Source organism: Hippocampus guttulatus, chromosome 5 (assembly GCF_054856545.1).
Source record: "Hippocampus guttulatus isolate MCC_2025c chromosome 5, RoL_Hgut_1.0, whole genome shotgun sequence".
NCBI lineage: Eukaryota > Metazoa > Chordata > Actinopteri > Syngnathiformes > Syngnathidae > Hippocampus > Hippocampus guttulatus.
In genome coordinates, this window is record NC_141265.1 from 10,420,384 (window position 1) to 10,444,488 (window position 24,105).

At 41.3% G+C, this 24,105-nt stretch overlaps 2 protein-coding genes across 2 annotated transcripts; one reads left to right on the forward strand and one right to left on the reverse strand.

Annotated features, from left to right (window-relative positions):
• Positions 1–67: 67 nt before the first annotated feature.
• Positions 68–2,348, reverse strand: tmem230b (transmembrane protein 230b). Its single transcript, XM_086111286.1, has 3 exons — positions 2,072–2,348; positions 496–618; positions 68–402 (listed from the first exon to the last, which is right to left on the reverse strand). Exons 1-3 carry the CDS (start codon positions 2,162–2,164, stop codon positions 262–264), a joined length of 357 nt encoding a protein of 118 aa, XP_085967412.1. The 5' UTR covers positions 2,165–2,348; the 3' UTR covers positions 68–261.
• Positions 2,349–9,768: 7,420 nt separating this feature from the next.
• On the forward strand, positions 9,769–22,863 carry adra1aa (adrenoceptor alpha 1Aa). Its single transcript, XM_086111491.1, has 3 exons — positions 9,769–10,088; positions 12,683–14,480; positions 22,049–22,863. Exons 2-3 carry the CDS (start codon positions 13,583–13,585, stop codon positions 22,609–22,611), a joined length of 1,461 nt encoding a protein of 486 aa, XP_085967617.1. The 5' UTR covers positions 9,769–10,088; positions 12,683–13,582; the 3' UTR covers positions 22,612–22,863.
• The last annotated feature ends 1,242 nt before the right edge of the window (positions 22,864–24,105 follow it).

Genomic DNA, 24,105 nt, shown 5'->3' on the forward strand with positions numbered 1-24,105 from the left:
AATAATTTCAGATAGGCCACATAAAAAGACTGCTACATGAATTAATGAATCAACAATAAGCCACAAATTGGAGCTGCACTGGTTTACTGAGAAACAATACATTTACACTTAAGACTTATTTGCTTGCCATCAGTATGGGAACAATATGAGAAAACAGGCTTATTAAAAAAAAAAAGACATTCATCAAAGTATGTAAATTAAATCCTGGAGGGATATGTATCGGAAATATGAGGACTTCATTATGCGTCAAGGAAAATTGATTTAGTCATCAAAGTCAGGGATGTCGTCATAGGAGTATCCAGGGTATCCTTTTGATGCATAATAAGCTATTCGCAAGTGGTAAATTCCAGGAAGAAAAACAAGGATTCCTATGACCAGGACTGGAATGGTTCGGTCGGAGTGCTGAAGGGATTGCAAAAAATGTGTCAGTGTAACGAGTGGCATTTTGAAAGTCATCACCGAAAAATTATGCACTATGAAAACCCTTTTACTCACGGTCACGCCAAAGTATCCAGCCAGGAGAAGAGAACCGATGATGATTAACAGAGAGCCAATCAAGAACAGGACTGCAGCGAGCGCGATGGCTTTGTACGGGACTTTGGGTGGACTTCTTTTGAACTGTAACCCAAGAACATTGAATGAATTACCCTGTTCACACTCATACTTTGAATGCAAGTCAACTTTTTGAGCCATGGGATTTTAATGAACATTATGACGGTCTGCATGCGTGTGGTCTGGTTCTTTGTCGGTGTGTAAAGAGAGTGAAGTGCTTGTATGATAATGTATCACGTCAGTTGTCCCGTTAGTTTGATTTTAAAATTAAAATGCCTTGTGTAATAGGCCACATTTAAAAGGATTCTGAACTTTCGTTTACAGTATTTCGTTTTTTTAACAGCAGCGAAAATTTGGATTTTTGTTGTTGCCAGAACAAGTGTTCAAAACAGGCATAACGTGCTGACGGCTCAAAATAATAATAATAATAATAATAAATCAAAACATGGACATCAGTACCTTGTTAAAATTTTATTTTGAAGTTCTGGAAAATGACCAGCAAGATGAAACACTTGTAACGTCAAGTCTGTGATTAGCTGCCAATATGGATGCCCCCATTTGTTCAAAAATGTTGCCAAAAACATGTAAGAAGTTAATATAGTAGTGTATTTCTCAGCTTTTAGGCACTTTTTGGCAAATGTATGCACTGTCTTTTACTGTTTAAAGCGATAAAAGACTTCAGAACATGGAAACGTTAATGTCCGTTTGCCCCGACCATTGGACAAGCGGTGGACAATGTTTAGCAGTAAATTATTGTGATTTAACACGTTAGTTCTTATTGAATGCTTAAACTTTGGATAATTATTGTGCAGTAATGCACAAATACAGAGAGCACATTCTAATGGGCAGATTTTATTTTATTTATTTTTATATTTAAGTTTACATTTCCATGTCTTGGTTTTGCACTTCAATGCAGTGTGTGAATATAACATACTTTCAATATTTAATTTGTATACATTTTTATTTCTATGCATGTGACAAGCTGCCATCTGTTGAGTTCAAATAAATGCCAAATGTTCTAAATTCTATCGTTTTTTTATTACAAACCTATTTTCCAGTGTAACTAGAACATAGTGGGGAAAAATCATTGCTGAGAAACTAAATACTTTTACAAGGCAGTAGTTGAATTTGTGTCTCAATTACTTTTTGGAAGAAGTGATTTGTGATTATAACTCATTGCCTTTTTAAAGTACGGTAACATGCCCAACACTGGTAGCCCGTGTGTGCTAAGTCCCTATGTCAGAAATGAAATCAGGCATCAGCCACAACATGCTTCCTTTTTAGATGCTCGTTTATCACCGTCGTGCTGTCATAGAAGTGAAGCTCATATTGTATTAAGTATTTTTGGATGACCTTTTTACATGGCATTTGAAATCAAACAAACAAACAAATTACACTGTTAGCATGGCCGAAAAAAGACTTTGACGTCACTGCATTAGTCTAACGGCGACCCAGAAGCTTTGAAATTATAAAAGACCAAAAAAAATGGATGGATGAAGTATTGTCTGGGCCGTCTTACCTGCAAATCGATGTAGCCGTCGTCATGGGTGGCTAACCTGGAGTACTTCACTTTACTGGCAGGAACGCCATTCACAACGCTACGAGCTGGCATCTTTGGTTTGCTACTGTCACCTTGCTTAATAGTGCCGGGTACTGTCTAAAAGAACACTGATAACACCTTGACCATTCTTCAGTGGATAAACTAGCGGCAAATAATTAAATAAAGCCCAAAGAAAATCGTAAACATGAGATTATGTCACTGTCACGTCCGTTCTTCTCGCGCGGCACTTCCTTGTTTTCAGTACGCATGCGCAGGATTCATTGCGTCGTCAAGGTTGTTGTTGACAAATATATTTTTACAAATGTCAATAATGATGATTCAAAATAAAATCTACATTTTACACACGTCCACGTGTACAATACATTTACCTAAAAATAACATTTCCCCATTCTACAAGCTACACTTTTCCAGTTTAACCGCGAGAGTACGCTGTCGAGTCTTCAGCAATACTGTAATGACAAGAAGCCACAATGCGCTGCATCCTCACACAAACTGTGTGAGGATTTATATTTGTGCATGCTCATTTCCGCAGAGGCTGTCTCTGCTCAGCTTTGTTATCACAATCGTCTCAGTCTCACAAGATAACGTTTCTGTCAAGGCTGTGGGCTTGCTAATAAATCACATGACAAATAATGATATTCCAGAGATTGTGTCTGCATGCTGTATCAAAGAAACAGATGAGAGTTTTGTAGGATCACAGGTGACGTAAATGCCAATTTTTTTGAAATTCTATACATATTTTTCTTCATATTCCATGAAAATGCAGATTATGCAGATGAATCTTAATAATTAGAATATCGTTACCCATTTTATCATTTCAGTGGTTCCGTTCAAAAGTGCAACTCATGATAGCACATTCATTGTGAAAATAATTTTCAGGTCATTTTGTTCCTCGAAATATTTGTATGTTCGTTTCTTATATAATATTCTATTTTCTTGAGGGTTTCATGACATACCGGCATTTCACTATGTGAACTGAATATATGTAATCCATAAATTTCCCTTTTAATTAATCTACTGAAATAAATTAAATATCACAAGCCACAGCAAATAATCGTGGTATAGTGGATTCATGACCGAATTGATTGTTTTTATTTTTAAAAAATCTTCTAATTTTAGTACATCGACATTGCTCTGATCATACCTAAAAATAGCCAGTGGTATAATGTTCAATAAAGCACATAAAAAATACAACTGGCACAATTCTTGTCACATAATCTATTCATCCATCCATCCATCCTTCCATCCATTTACAACACTTCTTATCATGAACAAGGAGCTGCTGGAGCCGATCCTAGCTGACTTCAGGTGGATTACACCCTGAACTGGTCGCCAGTCAGTCACAGGGCACATATAGAGACAAACAGCCATTCACACCCACATCCACACCATCACTGAGTGGGAACCTACCCTACGCTGCCCACTCACAAGTCAGGCGAGTGTACCACTACACCAGAAAGGTATCAGAACTTTTTCTTTTAGGGCCGCATACAAAATAAAGTAAGGATGAAAGGGCCACCAATTTTTGAAACACGCTTAAGTCAGTCAAGAAAGCAATTACTGTATACATTGTTTGTATTGTCTAGTTAATTTCATCAACTTTCTATTGAAGGTGTTAAGGCAAATAGCTGAGGAGTTTTCCAAGTTTTTGGGGTGGCCAACAGCCATCTATCTCACAGACTAGATCCAGCACTGTTCTAAACAGCAACCGAATTACATCTCCTCATTCAGAACCAAAAATAGAAAAGTCTGTAGTAAAGTGACCATCTTTCAAACAGTTACTTGAGGATCATTACTGTGACGGCTTCATAAATCAGCCATGGAGCACAAAGTGAAATAAACTGTCTTTGCCTCTAAAATGGAATGATCTTTATTCACTGCAGTGTTTTGAAGATAAATTATGTTATTCTTTCAATCATAAATGGTTCATTTGTATCTTCAATTTTAGAGATAAGTTTTACTTTACAACTATTTTTCTGACAACCTCACTCTGCCCACCTTCACCTTTTTAAACTAATCTTGCGGCCCATGTCAAATGTAATTTATGGGGGGGGTTGTTGTTTTGGGGTTTTTTTTGTCATGTCGCAGGCCACTGAAAAATGGATGGCGGTTCGCAAATGGCCCCAGGCCATAGTTTGGACATCGGTGCACTACACCATCAGCATCACGTCACATAATTAAAGGTATGAATAATTAAAGCCATTGTGGTTGGTGTAGCATTGACCCTGCTACCCCCACCTACCTTTGCCCTGCTCGTGTTAGAAAATTGGTCTGTCACATAGACAAATATAGACACTGCTGTAGGCATAATTCAGATTGCTGCCTTGCCCTACAGGGGCCTTCATAATGATCCGAGGTCTCCGACAGGTCTGCAGTCAATGATGAATGTCCACAGTTTGTAAATAGCCCAGAGGCCACCACTATTTCCTCAGCAGTGATAATACACCAAATGCATATTTGTATTAGAAGTGCTTGCGGCATCAATAATAAACTCTCAAAGCAATGCTGCCGCACTGTACGCAGTGAGTCTTGAGTGATCACGAGGGTGCTGGATGACCTTGGCCATATCTACACTTTCAGAGCTATACTGTTGCTCGAGCGGAGGTAAGTGAGCATTTCCAAATGGCCTCAGACAAACAGAGAGTGTAAATGACATCCTGAAATATGTGAAGAGGGGCTGTTTGCTATTCCCCTGACCAAGCTTTGCCAGGATGGCCTCAGCAGGGTCAAGGGGGTCAAATGACATAGTCACTGAAAATTATAGACAATGACCGATTAAACATGTCGGAGGAATGAGGTCTGCAAACAGACATAAACAAGGCAGTAAACAAGGTTATAAAGAAGATTCTTCATTTTCACACGACACTCTCAAGAGGAATGTAAGCCACAAAAGCATCCATGTATGTTTCCTATCCCCATGGTGCTGCAGGTAGTACATTTAGGATGAATCGTGTGTATTAGACAGGAATACAGTATATATTGTAAATCTTTTCACACGACACTCTCAAGAGGAATGTAAGCCACAAAAGCATCCATGTATGTTTCCTATCCCCATGGTGCTGCAGGTAGTACATTTAGGATGAATCGTGTGTATTAGACAGGAATACAGTATATATTGTAAATCTTTCTCTTATGTTTACATCCAGTGCTATATTTGCGTCCTCAGTTCTACAGGATGAGTAAATCAGCCTCTCAATATGGCTTTCCTTTACAGTACAGAATTGCATTTATTTTTTTCTTAATTGGATTGGCCACTCAAACCTAACCACATCTGCAACGTAAATACACTCTCTAAATACTGCTTCATCACTGGCACACACTCCTTTGTGTGCCAAGTCCATCATTATTTGTCCTCTCGCTTCATTTGTAAATCCAATTTCAAGATTTTAGATCATTCATGTCAAAGCAGCTTAATCCTCCACTGAAACATTGTCTTAAATCTATCTGATGCACTGCAAGACAAATGTGTTTCCAGTCGGCAGACATTCTGACCTCTACGTGCTTAAAATATTGAAATCCAAAACATTAGACACCGCTCTCAGTATGATGCATAACAGTAATGCATTACTGCAAGTTACAGACATTCACACAAAAAATAATAAAAATACACAATGCATTTTAGGCTGCAATTTTGTCATATTCTGTCACTTGCTGTCGTCTGAAAATGATGTCACAGTGCCTCAGGGCTGAGTTTGTGAATGTCCAAACCAAGAAAAGAGGTGAGCAATAATGGTCGTTACCCGAGTCCTTATGCCGTGATGGAATTTTTTGTCAACAACAAGTGGCAAAATGGCCGTCCCCTGAGTTTGTGAAAACGGGTATGTGCCTGTGACATAGTACCAGTCATTCCATTCTCAATGCCGTTTGCCCAGACTGCGCTGGCTTGCAATACTGCCAGAAGCTTATAGGTGGTTACCAGACTGACCATGCTCACCTCTGGTCACAATCCTGTTTTGAAGACAGGAGCAGAAAGTACAGTATAGATCAGTGGTGGGCAAACTACGGCTCGCGGGCCGAATCCGGCCCGTTGGTCTTTTTAATCCGGCCCGCCGAAGGTTGGTCCACAATTAAGGTTCGATGTGAATGATTGCATTCATTTAAATTGGACTTGTAATGACTGTCATTTCACCGCCAGGTGGCGCATTGACTTGAAGTTGCAGAACACGGGGGGGGGGATCTTTTCGACCACCTAGGACCTCTGTATCGCTCTACTTCTACTGTTCTGATCACAACCCATCTGCAGCAATGCACAGGCTAAAATAGGTCATCAACAACACTGTTGTCATTTAAAAAGTGTATTAATACAGTACTTTCATGCTTTTGTTCTGTTGATGTTTGATATGGACTGTCAACAAATGCAGTTTGTTTGTTTTTAATGTACCATAGCTCGTGCTGACCTGGCCCTTCTGTCAAATTTTAAAAGTCAATGCGGCCCCCGAGCCAAAAAGTCTGCCCACCCCTGGTATAGATGTAAGATAACAGTCAGTTTTCAAGTAAAAAGTCCAAAGAAAAATAAATATTTAAGTAAAGCACAGATACTTGGAAAATCCTCCTAAGTACAGTAAATAAGTAATTATACTTAGGTATTGGTACTGGGATTTCCCACCACTGACCATGACCCTGAACAGGCTAAATAAAAGAAACTGCATGGATAATATCCAGTTGTACTGTATTGACAGAATTTTATTGTATTTCCTTTTCCTTGTTGCAGGATAACAAGCACTGCACTCCGAATAACCTGTGCAAAAACCTTGTGGCTAATTAACGCGCAGTCTTTTTGTGTCGTGTTTAAATACTCTCCAGATATCGACGGCCGCATTCTCTTGGAATCTTCCAGTTCACGTAGGTTTTTGCTTCATCGGGAACCAATGGCCTGTAAGCATTGATGTGATGTACGTGTCATAACAATAGCGCTGCTGGCGTGCCATCTGGAGATGTGATTAATTAAGCAGGTGATAGACAAGTCGTCTTTGGTTCGACGGGAACAAAGTATATTGTCATATAGTGTATAGCTCATCTCTGCCACTGCCACAGCTGAGCACATACATATAAGATAAGATATCCTTTATTTGTCCCACACTGGGGAAATTTACATATGGGGCTATTATTGAAGCAAAACCATTTACAAATGCATATTTCAATCCACAAATATTACACAGCCTTAAAGATATATCTGTGTGTGGTTGAGAGAGAGAGAGTGAGAGAGAGAGAGAGTGAGAGAGAGAGAGAGAGAGAGAGAGAGACAGAGAGAGAGAGAGAGAGAGAGAGAGAGAGAGAGAGAGAGAGAGAGAGAGAGAGAGAGAGAGAGAGAGAGAGAGAGAGAGACTCGTAAGAGGACAACATCCTTTGGGTGACACCATCCAGAATAGGAGAACAACATTCAAGCCATAATTAGAATCGTGTTTGGAGTGGAGTTTTGTCTGCTGAGATAATGAGGTCCGCTTTTCATTACAGCAATTGCACATAGCCTCAATAATTGGAGAGCAACAAAAGCCTGCACCATTATAGCCCTAGAGAATCCTGAAAAATCTCAATCTCCCTACATGCTTATACATTCTTACTTTTAAAGGGAAGTCCGAACTAAGTGAATGTGACGTGGGTGGTACACATGCAGGTCCTACTGATGTTAAAATAGACATGCAAATACTGAGATAATCTCTTCATACTTTGGTGGACAGAGCAATATACACAGCAGATAAATCATTTGACAGACGGGCGGGCGCCTTTATTAAACATAATGAGTAATGTGTACGCGGCTTGAATGTGAATTTGGAAAAATTATTCCGTTTTTAAGATGTACAGAATGCAGTTTAGTCAAATATATGCGATACTCTACTGAGACTGTTGTCACACTCGATGCATAACAATGCAATGAACTTGGATGCCGTTTCATTAATGGTTTTGATAGGTTGCAAGCATAGTTACAACATTTCTTATAAATCCAATATGCTGTACCTAAAATATGACTCATGTGGTTTAGGAGTCTATTCCAGCTGCAAGCCTCAGAGTGGAAGCGTGAGAGTGGAGGTGGACAGCTGTCATGATACCAGGAGCTTCATAAACCGGATGACGTAGCCCAGCACCTTTATTTCACAATGTCAGAGCACTCTATTTAAAAAAAAAAGTCACACGCCCAAGGAGTAGTCGCTTCTAGAATGCAACTGCAGCAAAACTTACACATGACAGCACAGTTTCAGTTTCTGTTTTTTGTATATTTTGCCCTGCACACGATGAACAATTCTCAGCATGTTCATTGATCGTTAAGATGGGGAATCTGATTAATTGATGCAATTAAGGCGGACGTCACTGTAAATGCCAGCACCAGTGTGAATGCTTGGCTCAGGTTGTTGCCTCCATGATGGGGAGCGTTTCCTCCAGTGCAGGGATATTGATTTGGTATCTTTTGAAAGTCGTCAGCTCACCCAACCGCAGGGCCGGATCAAACAGGTAATTGCTTTTTCAACAGGTCTGAGATAGCACGATATAAACCCTTAAAACATGCAAAGCGTCAGCTACTGACAGCCGCACATGAAATGAGAATGTGCTGTAATTTAGGGCCCAAATGTTTTTGCAATATTTTTAACACTCAAACATTCCTTTTCTTTGCTTTGTGATTAAATGTTAGGTCGGTGGCTATTTCACAGCAACTGATCTGGTACTGCAGTACACGTTGAGGCCGCTTGGGTGTGTGCGTGCAAGGCAATCACGCCTGCACGAAAAAGAAAGATACCTAATCTGCATATCTGTTAGACTTGATGCCTATATGACACCAGAATTGCCCACTCAGCGATGGGAAATCCGATACTTGTTTCACACAGTGAAATCTAATGTTCTTGAAAAAAAAATATATGTTTGATTTTCATCGTCTTGCTTTCATTCTGTGACTTTAAAATGTGTCATTTTAGTGTCACTTGTTTCGCTTTTCATTTATCCTGTCTTTATATTGGGCTTCGTCTTAATTTTCATCTTTTTGTATCTGGAAAACGCACATGAGAGCATTGAAGCTGTTTCCTTGAAGCGCGAGGCAGAGTTCATCACTAGTACACTGTGCTGCTTTATTGTTGTTGTGCTTAAAATGTGAAGTTTGTCCTAACTACGTTTACTGTTAAAGTCAAATGAAATATTTAGAAGAATCTTTCACAACAACAAAAACCCTCCTAACAGCCTACTCGATTAACAGTGCGTGGGATTGTTTTAGCTTCATTTCTTCATCATACCTTGACTGGACAGAGAGAGGGAGAGAGCGTAGAGTGGGGGGTCGTGTGGGAAGCCAAATTTATTGAATAATTACCGGTACGTCTTTCGTCAATTGCGGATGAATTGCAATTGTCTGTTGCACCTCCAGGCAATTGCAGCAGTATTGACTGGACGCTTCAATTATTTACAAATTGTGCATACCAGGTGAATATCAGGTTAAAGTGTAGGTCTGATCATTTGAACGAATGTTTGGATCGACTCGTAAAGGGGCACCGAACGTGAGCGCACACAATAAGGAAGTCATCAAGTTTGATTGGAAAGGAACTTGAGGCTTTTTAAAGTCTTAAACTTAGTCCGATAACATTTTTCATTGACAATGTCAGCGAAGGTGAGAAATTAAACGTTGATGGAATATTTCTCAATGGGAAGTCACTTAGGGGATTGGTTGGGATGACGTACATGGAGTGTGGAATGATGGGGGGAATGGGCTAGAGCGGCGGGCACACGATGCCAGAAGGTGGATGGTTGACTGGCTGGGTGGTGATGGGGGACAATGATCAAGTAGTGTGAGGAATGAGAGGAGAGAGTCATCAAGTACTCGTCGTCATTTGGAGTGTCGGGGAGTGCGTGAACGGGGGGCTCAGCGAATCGATTCACTGGTGAGGCTTTCTTCGCGGTGGGTGCACTTGATCCGTGGCTTTTAGCGCATAAGGAGACTCCGTGGGCGCAGATGTGGCCAAGACTTTGCGAGAGATATTAAAGCCCCATCAAGACATGGGTGAGTCCGGTTTAATTATTTTATCTTCATCCATCCATTTTCTGTATTTTATCTTGATTTAAAATCAAAATAAACTGGAAAAAAAGAACTTGAAGAGGGCATTACTTCATTTAGCATTATTCAATCAGCCCTAAATCTGCGTTCATCGGCTGCTGTCAAAGGCAGAGCATTGAGAATTATTTGCAAGTACTGTATTGCAAATTGGGCATTAATTAAGAGATAATGAACTGCATCTAAAACAGCCCAACGTACTAAAACGGCAACACGTGAATATGCACATACAATTCGCATTATTACACTAATGTATATTCAAGCATTTCTGAAAACATTTCGATTTTTTTCTTGCTAGATTTAGAGGACTCCATAAGGTGAAATCCACTGACCACAACATTATAGGTACATCTGCAATATCAAACAACAGGGATACATGTAGTACCCCAACCCCTTCCTCTTAAAGAGGCCATGCAGGGACCACACTCATCGGCCACGATGGTCGCTGTACGATCTCATACAAGTCAGTAGAGCAGCTAAAAAAATACTTATATAATAATAATCATATGAATTTGGAATAGTACACTACGGTTACTTTTTATTCATTATGCATGAGTGGTGTAGATCTGCAAGCATCATACACACTGGTGTTTATGGTTACACTAATATGTCTATTTGTACGATGAGTTGATATAATATAGTCAGACGGGTGCCCAGATTCTGTTGTTTTGCGCTCTTAAAAGTCTCACAAGCATTCTCACATTTGCATTAATGAAGTGACATGCAGGGATTCTTATTGGAAATGATTTTTAATTCTAAAAATGTACTTTATGGCTCAGTGCCCGGCAAAGTCTAATGATGGCCTTGAGTCCCCGGCTCTCTCATTTTTAAGGACTCTTTAGCGAGTGACTGTCAGCCAATGAACAGCAGACACTGCGTACCCAGGAAGTGGTGATTGCAACTGAGTCAGACTGGATGTTTACTCTTCGACTTAAAAATAACTGCAGCCATGGAGTTACCATATGCCTCAAAATGTCCTTGACATTACTGTGAATCGCAGTGCCTGCTCATTAGCAGCTATATTTTGTAGTGTGTCTTAAGTTCCCTAATTTGCTCCCTAACATTTTGTGGGCTTATAAAGTGGAAGCCCTCTGATTGGATAAACACTGTGGGCTACCTGTGGAGTGACTTGCTGAAAGAAAAAAAAAGGTTATATATACAGTATATATATATATATATATATATATATATGTATATATATATATATATATAAGATCAAACTGGATGAAACAGGCTCATCTTAAATCTTAACACTCAAGAAATGGGCTCGCTTTAATAAAATGGAACACTCGAACATAAGCAAAGCAATCCTGGTTGCATGCATGGACTATTACCTCAAAATGATTTCCTTCAGTTTGGTAAATGCCATGCGTTTTATACATATATATCTCTCTCTCTCTCTCTCTCTCTCTATATATATATATATATATATATATATGTGTATATATATATATATATATAGAGAGAGAGAGAGAGAGAGAGAGAGAGAGAGAGAGACATATATATATGTATATGTATATATATATATATGTATATATATATATATATATATATATATATATATATATATATATATATATATATATATATACATATATATATGTGTGTATATATATATATATATAGAGAGAGAGAGAGAGAGAGAGAGAGAGACCAAACAATTTCATTGCAACCGGCTGTAGTGGGGTTTTATTTCAAATGCATACAGTCCACAATGATTGTGGTGAAACTGTCTTGTGAAATGCCACCATGGACAAGCATTTACATATTACTTTTGTAATCTCCTCGAAGGCAATGCACGTCTCAGCCGACACATACATCTTTGGGGTAGTGTGGGTGGAAGAGGTGCTGAGCTGCTGGTTCCCAATGACCTCTGGATGCAAGCTGTGCCACACCTTCATTGAGGCGAGCACACAGCAGAACTTATCAGCGACGCGGAATCCATCAAACACTCCAAAGAGCCTTCTGTGCACTATTGAGCAGAGATTTGCGGCAAAATGTCAGTGGTTAATAGTGCGGCGAGGAGGGGAGAGAGGGAGAGAGACGAGAGGACTACATGATGCTTTCACCTCTCACCATTTATAGATTGTCTGATTTTAACAATCTCAAATGATTTCACGACAAAGAAGCCACAGCGGTGATTCATGTGTGCTTTGGGTTATTATCATTTCTGTACCTCTCTCTTCGATGTATGAGACGATGTCATTACTTTTCCAGATATTTTTCTGTTGTGCTGCGTTTTACATGTGATGTTTCCCAGATCAACCGAGGGGGAAAAAAGAAACAGCATATCAGTTTTAACAATTGTTTCTTTAATCTGCAACTTTGGGTCGTGTTTTGTTGATAAGAATATAAAGAATTCACACAGATCTGCCAGGATGAGCCTTAAACATTGCCTCCTCTACATGGCGATGAAGGTTTTGACTCACAGAAAGAAAGTGAGAAAAACAATGCAAAAAACAAAAGAAAAAAAAGACAAAACAAGGACGGCTGCCTTTGTTTTCTGATGAATGTCAGTTTTAATTTCCTATTTCCTTTCATAGGTTCTGGGTGCTGCAACTGTTCCATGCCTGCTGTATTCACACTGCAATTAATCCAGCAGTCAACGGGAGGAATCTGGAACCTGACTGCACACACTCGCAATTGTGTCATGGACTTGAATTTTGTTTTTGAAGAGTAAAACTCTACACCTGGATTTGAAACCGACTGGACTGGATCGAAAAAGCTGTACACTGACTATGAGCCAGTTTTTGCACCAGAGTATTGTGCGCTAAGGGACTTTCTGATTGCCATTCCCCATTCCCCTTCTGGTACCAATCACAAAGACACATCAGAGAACTTTTAGAAATTGCACCTTCAACTGAACTCAATTTTACTAGACCGAAACCGTACAACAAACACGACAACAAAGGGACGAGATACAAAACTGTGTCCCACGCAGTCAGCCTATCCAATGGCAGCTCCATGTCAGTTACAGGTACCTTAAATTTCGCATCACCTGTCCCAAGGATGCTCCCAACTGGGCCATCCCACTTCTGACATCCTTTGTCACATAACTCCACCTTTCGGATCTCATCCAACATGTTTAGATGAGTGCATGTCCGACATGTCCTTCGAGGATTTTTGAGAAAATGTGCAGTGTAGCATTCATTTGAACCGATTTTCAAGATGGAACATGAACAGTTTTCAAGGAGGAATTACACTCATGGATATATTAAGCTCCTCTCATTGTGTTGTCGCATACATCATGTGATTGCAACATAATGGGTCATTCAGCAGCAACATCTTTCACACTGTGTATTGTCAAGGCTGACTACTTCCATTTATGACATGTGCTAATGTCCTCCTCCACCTGGGGTGAAATCTAAAACAAAAGCTGTGCGCTGTGGTTCAACAGAGGCTGCATACAAACTCTGCTCGGCATCATTGTGGTACTGGCACAGATGGTGCCTGTGCTGCACAAAATGACACCTGCTCCTCTGACTCAAAACTGCTCCAACTGCAGCCAGGTGCTGACTCCAGAACTCAATGTGGTGAAGGCTGTTGTTCTGGGCTTGGTGCTGGGCGTCTTCATCGTGTTTGGAGTAGTTGGGAACATCCTGGTTATCCTCTCAGTAGTTTGCCACAGACACCTGCGTACAGTGACCCATTATTTCATCGTTAATCTTGCGGTAGCAGACCTGCTACTGAGCTCTACGGTACTCCCCTTCTCTGCCATATTTGAGATCCTTGACCGGTGGGTGTTTGGACGGGTCTTTTGCAATGTTTGGGCAGCTGTTGATGTGCTCTGCTGCACAGCCTCAATAATGAGCCTGTGCGTGATATCTGTGGATCGCTACATTGGGGTCAGCTACCCGCTACGTCATCCAGCTATAATGACAAAGCGCAGGGCCCTGCTGGCTGTCATGCTGCTGTGGGTGCTGTCAGTCATCATATCCATCGGCCCTCTGTTTGGCTGGAAGGAGCCGGCCCCGGATGACGAATCCATCTGCAAGATCACGGAGGAGCCGGCCTACGCTATCTTCTCCGCTGTGGGCTCCTTCTACCTCCCCCTGGCCATCATCCTGGCCATGTACTGCAGGGTGTATGTGGTGGCCCACAAAGAGAGCCAGGGCCTGAGGGAGGGTCACAAGACAGAGAAGTCGGATTCAGAGTTTGTTATCCTCAGGATCCATCGAGGCAACACAACCGCAAGTGACGACGAGGCCCTTCGCAGTCGTACGCATTTTGCACTGCGATTGCTCAAGTTCTCACGGGAGAAAAAGGCCGCCAAGACGTTGGGCATTGTCGTGGGCTGCTTTGTACTGTGCTGGCTGCCTTTTTTCCTGGTCCTCCCCATCAGTGAGTATCATCTTGTCTTTGCTTCAGTGCTATTCTTATTCATAAACTGTCAGCTCTCTTCAAAAGTTTTTGCGTGTTGTTCTGCCACATCTCTTCACTGGTGATAGGATTATGTACGCCATAAGATAACCTAATAATCATCGAACATGATCCAATGCTGGCTATATCGTCAGTGAATTCGGTTGAGCCGACTTGAGGCAAAAAAACAGACGACACCCTGCACTAGTCACCAGTCAGTCACAGCGCACATAAAGAGGCAAGACAATCACATTCAATAACCATGCATCGTTTTATATCCCTGGGACCGTTTTAAGAACTAGCAGACTTAAAAGTTCAATGACGGCAATTCAAATGCCTCCTCTAGGACAATAAAATCCACATGCACGGAAGCTGCATAACCTCTACACCGACAACGCTGTTAACCTGGCCAGGTAGACGCATCATAAATAGGCTCTATTGCAAACCTTTGAGATAGGTGACAGCTTCAAGCACATCCTTGTCTGTCAACAATAGCTCCGAATGTGAGAGCAATGTCTTTCACATGCAGCTCCATGATTGAAATGACAATCCAGCGTCCTCTGACCCTTGTGTCTGTGGATCATTTAATCTGAATTTTAGAAACAGACAGGCAGAGCCATCAAACCCATATCAGACTTTATTAATGTCCACTTACTTAATGGAGACAAGCCTCAGGGAAAATCACACATATCACTAGCCTTGCATAGCATACCGGATGTGCAGGGGTGAGACCAGTGAAAGAAAAAAAAATTGAATTAATTCGCAAAGGAATTCGATGACTGATGTAAGCTATAACAAACCATCAAAGGTTTAAAGGCCTTTTTGGAAACACAATTTCCTTTTGCAGTTAAGACAGTAATGGCAGCTGTTGAAATTATTTAACAGCATTTCTCACACAAAATATTTCTTCTTTTGTAATCTTCCCAAGGCCATTTCCTTTTGCAGTTTCTTACGATTGTATCCCACATTGTAGGAGACCGATTATTTAACAATGTGTTTCTTATTGTATTCGTCATTTGTAGTGACGGTAAACTATACTCCATCATTCTGACAGTTTTATTTTTATTTTTGCCCTGTCATTTATTTACAGTGCACAGGTGTCAAAGCCCGTTCCTTGGGGGCCACTATACTGCAAGTTTTAAAGGTTTCCCTCCTCCAGTTTACCTGAGTCAAATGACCAGGACTGTCATCAGGCTCCTGCAGAGCTGATCATGTCAATCAGGTGTGGTGGAGGAGGGAAACCTCTAAAACATGCAGGATAGCGGCCTTCGAGTACAAGTGACCCCTGCCTTGGGATCTTTGTAATCTCTCAGTGGTGAAAAGAAGCAACAGCCCGCCGCCATTACTTTTGAATAAACGTATGGCCCACCGCCTGTGATCTTGTTTTTAATTTGTCCATTTTATGCTATGGGCAGTGAATGGCTACAATGTAACAGGAGTTACTAATGGTGTGTGAAACAATTAATGTAATGACCCTGGAATACTTGTTTTAGTCCATTTTAAATGCAAACTAAACATGCTGATACGATCCGCTTCTTTGATCTGAAGTGCCATGATGAAGCAGTCATTTTGACTTGGCACGGTAGAAAACAGCAAACTATCCATCCAGCTATCCAATTTCTGATCCGTTTATCCTCACAAGGGTTGCTGGCCATGCTGGAATCTATTGCAGCTGTTTTCAGGCAGTAGGCGGAGGACACCCTGAATTTGTTGCCATCCAATCGCAGGGCACACAGAGACGAACAACCATGCGCACTCACTCTCACACCAAGGGACAATTTAGAGTGTTCCATCAACCAGCGATGCATGATTTTGGAATGTGGGAGGAAAGCAGAGTACCCGGTGAAAACCCACGCAGGCACGGAGAGAACATACAAACTCCACACAGGAAGGCCGGAGCCAGAATCGAACCTTGCGCCTCTGCACTGTGAGGCAGACACATTAACCAGTCGACCACTGAGCCGCCCAACAGCAAAATAAATGGTTTTATTTCTGAGATATCAATGAATTTGTGAAACTGCCATTTATTGGATATCTACACCGTTATTATGGTTGTATAAAGACAAGAGTGTAACGGGTTTAATGAGTAGTTAGGATCATTAAGGGGCAACACATTGTGCAACACACAGGATTTTTATGAAGCTATTGGTCTTTACTGTCATGCACATTTGGCTATACTGTTATGCAAAAACGCTATTTCAGTGGACCAGCATGGGAGATGTTTACATAATCATTATAAAACCAACGTGGTATCCTTTTTTTTTTTTTTTTACACATGTCTCCGGTTGTTGAACAGATTCCATGAAAATGAACCACCTACCTTTGGTGACATTTTTATTTGGGGGTGTGCTGTGAGACTTTTCAAAAGTAAAACCTCTATTGGCTCAATACATTTTCGGGGTAAACTGCTATAATCATCCAAATATATGGTTAAAAATAGAAAAAAAAAGAACAAATAACCGTGACAAATCTCTCCCAACAAACCATTTCTGAAGTGATGGTTTGAACTAGAAGAGGAGTGAGAAACCTTTTTGCGAAGAGTTTTACCTGCACCCAAATACCAACATCATCACCCTCAAGTACAATAAACCTCTATCTGCAGTCTGGGAGAACACATTTTTCCTTCCTCGCTCCTCGAATAATCTCAAGTTATCAATAGGATCTTCGAAAGGGGGGAGCTTCTATTACACCGGAGTACAGAGGAGTAATATTCATAAAAAATAAATACATAAATACATTTTTAAAAAACTAATAAGATTTACCCATAATGTGCAATAAACCTCCACATTTTAAAGTAATGTATTGTAAACATATTTGATCTCATACTATTCCAACACAATTATTGCTTTTGCTTGCATTTAAGTTTGTTCACGAATGAGAAAATAAATGATCTTGCTATTTAAATGCAGGTGTCTGCATTTTGCTACATTTTGCAGGGCCGTCATTTGTCACCAGCCTGGGCACCCGTTCATATTGCCTTCGTATTACTTGAAATATGTTTCAAGGTTCTTTTTTATTCGACAATGGGGTTTGTTTTGATTTTTGTGAAGAAAAACAACTCTGGCCTAACTGACAGTTTCGGCTGTCACTTTTGCCTTCGTCTGAGCTGTCACTGCTTCCTTGTGACGTACCTTCAAAATAAGGCTCCCCGACCCTATCAAGGCTGCGAACCGAGCCCTCGCTGTCGCCGAAGCAATGTGTTCCTGTTGATAGTGTCACCTCCGTGGATTGACGAGCAGGGTAACATGCTCCCACACACCGGGGACACATTGCCTTAACGGTGGCAAGGGGCTGGAACGCATCTTGACTAATTAATTAAATAAATAAAAAAAGATTTCGCTTAAAAAGATACAGTACGCGAGACAGTCAACAGCGTGACCAGACACAACAAGAGAAGGTGCTGGGTGTGGCTGCGATGATGCACAGCCAATCAGTTTATGAGATGAATTAACACGTGCTCTTATTGGTCGATGTCGCTCCGGGAACCAATCACGTGCCTTGTTTGATTAGGCATGTATAGAACCATACATTACATGTAAAAAGGCAGTTCTTTGTTCGACAGACAGGGAAACCTACCTCACGCATCAACATGAAACAACACGTCTTTCCGAAATATGGCTTTTTTTTCTTTTTTTTTTTTCCATTATTATTATTGTTTTATATTATTTTTACACGGCCCGGTAGTCCAGTGGTTAGCACGTTGACTTCACAGTGCAGAGGTACCGGGTTCAATTCCAGCTCTGGCGTCCCTGTGTGGAGTTTGCATGTGCTCCCGGCCTGCGTGGGTTTTCTCTGGGTACTCCGGTTTCCTCCCACGTTCCAAAAACATGCATGGCAGGCTGATTGAACACGCTAAATTGTCCGTCCCTAGGTGTGAGTGTGAGTGCGCATGGTTGTTCGTCTCTGTGTGCCCTGCGATTGGCTGGCAACCGGTTCAGGGTGTCCCCCGCCCACTGCCCGAAGACGGCTGGGATAGGCTCCAGCACCCCCCGCGACCCCAGTGAGGATTAAGCGGTTCGGAAAATGAATGAATGAATTATTTTTACAGTATTTCGGAAAAAACAGTGAATCGCTGAAGCCGCAAGACGTGAAGCGCAAAGTAGTGAGGGAGTTCTGTATAGTCAGTGGGAGCAACCCTGCTTGTATTCAAAACACATGATACACATGTTTCTGTCATTCGTCTGCAAAATGTAAAACGCGTCCGTGAGAGTGTCACAGACCTTTCATCATCAGTACATGACGGAATGCCCACTGCTGAAGAAATCAATAAATGTATTCGTTTTTACAATGTCAAAGTGGCTAAAAAGTCCATTAACACACAGCACTGTACTATGATTAAAATATATACGTACTAAAGACTTACACCATATACTGTATGCATTCTTTCATTGAAAAATGAAGAATGCATAATGAAAGAAATAGCAATAATCTACATGTTATAGTCGCATGATGTCCTGACTATGCAGTACAGTACATACATATTGCAGACTACAAGGATATGACGTTATGAGGTTTGGGTTATTGGACTTCCAGAGTCAGGATAGAGGTTTATTGCACTCCAGTTATATGGGTGATTGCGTTGGAGTGTTTATTTATTTCTTGCAGAATTGAATAAACCCTACTCAGTAGATGTAAACAGGAACAATAAAAGGAACATTTCAAATAAAACATTTGTATTGTGTCCAGTTTGCACACTTAGTGACAGATATTGCTAATATCAGTTAAGAACACAATGTTGGAACTGGATGTTAAACTGTTTTTTCCCCAACACATTTCTATTTTGATTGTGCTGATCATATTTTTAACAGGGTGAAGACATTATCTGAGACATTGCACATGCGACGCGAAAATCTTGACAACTGGTTGCACGCAAGGCAACGATGCTTGATGAGTCTTGTCAAACCAAAATGAAACTACCAAGAGTACAGGCAATAACAGAGGTCCTTTTTGTTTGGCCCAGCTGGGGATAAAATGATGGAACTGTATGGTGAGGCACAAAATGATTTGCTCACAAGCTCTCTTTACCTGTCTTTCCATCTATCTCTGTATCGCAATCTCATTTTTCAAAGCCAGTGTTTGACATCTGCAGCAGCCCGTCCAATAAAGCCTTTCACACGCCAGCTTCTCCCCAATGTCCTGGACACATAGTTGACAGACAAACAGACTGAAAAATCCCATAACGCACTCTGGCCTTTACACAGTATTGTCAGATGGCCAAAATTCCCCAGTGCAGACTGCATAACATTTATTTTCATTGTGACTACTAAAATACTACATTGTCTTGACTTAACATTTACCAATATATATATTTTATTAATAATAGCCTATGCACATTACATCTATGCTCCAGGGGCTATTGAGCACATCAAATTAATCAATGTGACTAAATACTGTAGTGGTTTGTCATTGTTTGCCCTGTGATTGACTGCCAAACATAAATTTGAAAACAACGTGGGACAATTCCTTAGAACCATTGTAGAAATCAATTCAATGAATGACTTATAATCATTATTATCTTAAAAATATATGAATAGGAAACCCCTGACTGTGCGGCACAACTTTAGGGGGTGGGGGTGGTATCACACACAAACGCACGGTGATGGGTGCAAGGTAGTCTCCAATCTCCCACGGCACATCATCCACAAGGGGGGAATCTTGCATTTCACCTGTATAAATGCACTTTGCGCTCACCAATGTAATGCATGGACCCCGGTGAGTCGATTTCCGCTTCTGTAATGTCAAGCATGGGTGCACTTAAACTGCCCTGATTTTAATGGGTTGGCCGGGAGTTGGCTATGTTCCATCCCACAACAGCGCACAAAGGCGCAAATGCCCCCTTACATCGAATTATACCTATGGAAAGTCTAGGAAAATACCAAAAGAAAGAAAACTCCACCCATGCGCACAGTTAGATTTTGCTTTGTGCTCAACTTGCACTGGGCATGAAAATAAGTTTTGAAATGTGCGCATGAGTGGAGTTTTCTTAGTTTGCGCCATTGTGGGACTGAACACAACTGACTTGATTCCTGGCCAATCGAAACATCTCCCTTCATTCCCTTTAAATTCAGCACAGCAGTGGTGCGTAGTCTACATGGCGGAAAGCATAATGGACTCGCTGAAGTCTGTGCAGGAGATTTTGCGTGGAAAGTATGTTTATAAGAAACTACAAGATCTTCACTTGCAGATGGTGTAAAATTGGATGCCTTAGAGTGGGTAGGGAGACAGCATTTCATGAAAATCGTAATAGTAATAATAATAATAACAATAATAATACATTTAAAAAATGGATTACAACAATGAATCAGAAGGTTTGATGCCCGTATGCTCTAATTTATGAATGAAATATGATGACGTATCAGCGGGGCGCAGAATATGTCTGCCTGTACTTGGATCAAATCCACCAAAATCACATTACAGCACCTTGGACCACAACTCAGACCTGGTTTCACTGGGTCTAAAGTCTAGTCTACTTGCTGTCACCCAATTAACCAGTATGCCCTGGGCCCTTCGTCTGCCGGAAAGCCGAGTAAGGCACAGCATGATCTGCCAAATTCCCAAACATAGACTTGCCCCAGCATGAAGATGAAGATGCACTAGTTTTTTTTTGCTGATAGCATATGTGCCTGTTTACAAAAATAGAAGAGAATTACATCGGTGCGAGATTCAGTTTGCTTGTCATTGCAGTCAATTTGTCAATCACAGGCCTTCCTCGGTCTTGGTCATGAAAATTTCACTTCCCTATTTGTTTATCTATTTATGGCAGCGTTTTATAGTGACGGGCAGGATAAATGGAATGCTCTTCCATTGATTAGATAGCAGAAGCTGTTTGTTTGACCTGTGTATCTACTTTTAGTGACATTTTTTTTTATTGTTGTTGTGTCATGAGATTATGTCCACGCTAAAATATGCGTCTTGGTTCAATAAAGGTCAGGAAACTGACTCACACCGGAAGATTTAGAGCATGGGTCACCAACCTTTATGAAATAGAGATTCTTCTTGGCTTCTGTTTAGTGCGAAGGGCTGCCAGTTTGAGAGACATGCCCGAAATATGAAAATGTGTTCAAACTTGATTAAATTTATAATAACTATACTGTAGTCAATCATGTGAAGATACCGATCATATTCATGATTTTCTCACAATTTGTCGGAAACGAATAAATGTCAACACTTTATTTCTGTAAATCTCTGTCAGTTTTTGCATTTTCAAATGATCCCTTATACAACATTAATAGAAAATCACAATATGCCATGAGTGAGCTCCAATATTTTTAGAATAGGCCCACTTTTTGTGGTCCTTGGGGGCTACCTGATGCCTGCAGGCACCACATTGATGACCCCTGATTTAGAGCATGCAGATAATCAGACCTTTGGTTTGGAAAGAGGGCAATCATCGGTGCACACTATTAGCTTATCTAGTTGTGAATCCGAAAGTCATGAATCAAAAAGAATACTGCTAGATGGTCAATAAAGTAGCTTGCTTGATAAAAAGTGGAGTCTGAGCCTGAATTTGTCTGTTTGGTGATACTGTGGCCTTTCATGCTTTCCCACAGGCTCCATCTTCCCTGCTTACAGACCACCAGATACAGTCTTCAAGATCACCTTCTGGCTGGGCTACTTCAACAGCTGCATCAACCCCATCATTTACCCATGCTCCAATCAGGAGTTTAAAAAGGCCTTCCAGAGTTTACTGGGAGCTCACTGTCTAAAAGCCAGTCCAAGGCAGCATCATTATCAACATCATCATCATCAACTGGCTGTGGGCCACAGTCAAATGCACGTCCACAACCAGCCCCTGACTTTGAACCTTGCTCACGGGGGGGCATCCGATCGCCTCAGCCCCTCCTCTCCCGTTGATCGGTCCAGGACTCCGTCCTCTCGGGATAGCAGGGAGTGGAATGATTTTTCAGACGATCCCGCTGGGGGAACCAGACCAGCAGACAAAAGCAGAAAAGTGGCTAAACTTTGCAGTAAAAGCTTCCGACGGACCTGCTGCTGCGTCCCAAGTGGTGGAAGTCCCCCGCAGGCAAATTGCACACACACCCCTCCGGTGGGAAAACTTCCCACCATTAAAATCCATCAGTTGTCCTTGTCGGATAAAGGGGAGCATGTATAACCACTGTATTTTCACATGAGAGCATATTTATTGAACTGAGCCAGCAGTGGAGCTTTTTTTTAAACTTCCACTACTTCGGGTCTAGATCTCTAAAACTTCACTGTTGGAGGAAGAGGCAATGATGTTTAATACTTTGAATTTTGTTTCGTGTAAATGTATCATGTGTACGCATTACACAGTGAACTACTGAATAACGTGACAATGTATTGTTTTGTTGCATGATTAATAATGCAGGTCAGCGGTGCTCCAGTTATCCGAAATAAATCTTGTGTACTTCCATGTCACGACAATAAATTTGTATTTGCAGCGCAAGGTTTTCATGCGAACATTTGTGGACGCGTTTATATACAAAACAACTATTACCCATCCAAAATTGACGCCCCATTCATCTCTCCGCGTATTCTCACAAAATATGCACAAATTGGTGCACCTCCTTCTATGCATGTGCAAGACGGAAGTCTTAATACACTCATGTGGAATTTCACTGACCTTGTGGTTGCTGACCTCAATCCTGGCCCCAGCCCCCAAGCCTCTTAAAAAAAACCCCACCAGATTTGAATGTCAAGATAAATAACGCACAGTCTCAGGCATTCCTGTCTCAGACTCTTCTCATCCATACATCTGTCATCCACTTGTTGCCTTTGGTCAGATGATCCATTTATGGTGATGTTTACTACTGCGATAGTTCATAACTGCAAAGCGTGTCTACAGGGCAAGAGGATCTCTGCCGGCAGGGTTGATGTATTTCCTCCGGGGTGCTTTCTTGATGAGCGTGATACCGACAGTATCATGACGCCGCGCTCGCCCATCACACGTTAAGATTGCTCGTACAAGTGCAGCCGACAGTTTTCTCACACAGGGAAGCTTCCAGAGTGCTTGTCATTGGCTGGAACATCTCTGACCCCCTTAAATCACGCTATCTCTGCACACAGATGCCATTAGGGGAGACAGTAGCAGCAGCAATAAAACCGTGGATGGTACCGCTGACCTAATTCTCACCTCTCGCCATCGTTCTCTGAATAGGGATTATGACCGTCAACCCCTAGAACAAATACCTGTGTCCTGGTACGCCATTTTCTATACGCATCAGCTTGGAATGAGTACGGTGATTCGATTTGGAGCTGTGCATGAGTCATGCAGCCAGCAGGGCAGAGTTGCCAGGTTATGATGAAACACTCGCTGATTCTTTAGGGGATTGAAGTTCTTCCATACCAACACATCGAAACATGCCTTTATGCAGCTCGCTTTGCACTCGGAAAAGCAGCGCAGTCATGTTGGAACAGAAAGGGCCCAAACTGTTCCCAGTGGAAGGAGTCAGGGAAAAAATATTGCAGTCCAAAATATCTCCGAAATATGACATTTTTGGTCACAGAGTAAGATTAGAAACTTCATTAGAAACTAGATTAGAAAATTCATTGCAGTGTCTCAACATATTTGCCCACTTGTTTTATGATGCTTTGCTGATGACTCATGTGGGCGAGTTCCCCGAGAGGG